Below are 809 nucleotides of genomic sequence, written 5' to 3'. Positions count from 1 at the left end.
GAGAGAGAGAGAGAGAGAGAGAGAAAGAGAGAGAGAGGTGGAGAACATGATAGATAAAACGGGAAGTGATCGAAGTGTACGAATGTCAAGCAATTGAGTACGAAATATTGAGCGAGATTTTTGTACTTAGGTTGATGTTTTCATTGAGAGCATTTTTTGCTTGCTTGCAGAGGGAGTTAGACTTGACAGCCACAGAGCTTGCCAACCGGCAAGACCAGAGCGATGCCTCCCGCAAACGGCTGGTCGAACTTAGCAGAGAGTTTAAGAAGAACACTCCAGAGGTAAGAGCTACGCGCATACTGCAACTATTACACATGTCCACGGGAAAAAAAACACGTCAGAGGTAAGAGCTACGCGCATGCTGCAACTATTACACATGTCCACGGGGAAAAACACGTCAGAGGTAAGAGCTACGCGCATGCTGCAACTACTACACATGTCCATGGGAAAAAACACGTCAGAGGTAATAGCTACGCACATGCTGCAACTATTACACATGTCCACGGGGAAAAACACGTCAGAGGTAAGAGCTACGCGCATGCTGCAACTACTACACATGTCCAAGGGAAGAAACACGTCAGAGGTAAGAGCTACGCGCATGCTGCAACTATTACACATGTCCACGGAAAAAAACACGTCAGAGGTAAGAGCTACGCGCATGCTGCAACTACTACACATGTCCACGGGGGAAAAAACGTCAGAGGTAGAGTTACGCACATGCTGCAACTATTACACATGTCCACGGAAAAAAACACGTCAGAGGTAAGAGCTACGCGCATGCTGCAACTACTACACATGTACACGGGGGA

General features: G+C 47.3%; 1 protein-coding gene across 1 annotated transcript in view; it reads left to right on the top strand.

Moving 5' to 3' along the window:
- Positions 1–170: 170 nt before the first annotated feature.
- Positions 171–809, top strand: part of LOC106818578 (protein CASP-like) — a gene marked incomplete at both ends in the record, with an annotated part of 9,660 nt that continues 9,021 nt past the window's right edge. Inside the window, one exon of the mRNA XM_014823275.1 lies at positions 171–281. Coding sequence (XP_014678761.1) covers positions 171–281 — 111 coding nt within the window. The remainder of the gene's footprint in view (positions 282–809) is intronic.

This window comes from Priapulus caudatus, unplaced genomic scaffold, assembly GCF_000485595.1.
Source record: "Priapulus caudatus unplaced genomic scaffold, Priapulus_caudatus-5.0.1 Scaffold2353, whole genome shotgun sequence".
NCBI classification, from domain to species: domain Eukaryota; kingdom Metazoa; phylum Priapulida; class Priapulimorpha; order Priapulimorphida; family Priapulidae; genus Priapulus; species Priapulus caudatus.
The sequence above is the reverse complement of the archived record's forward strand: the minus strand, read 5'-3'. Positions and strand labels throughout refer to the sequence as shown.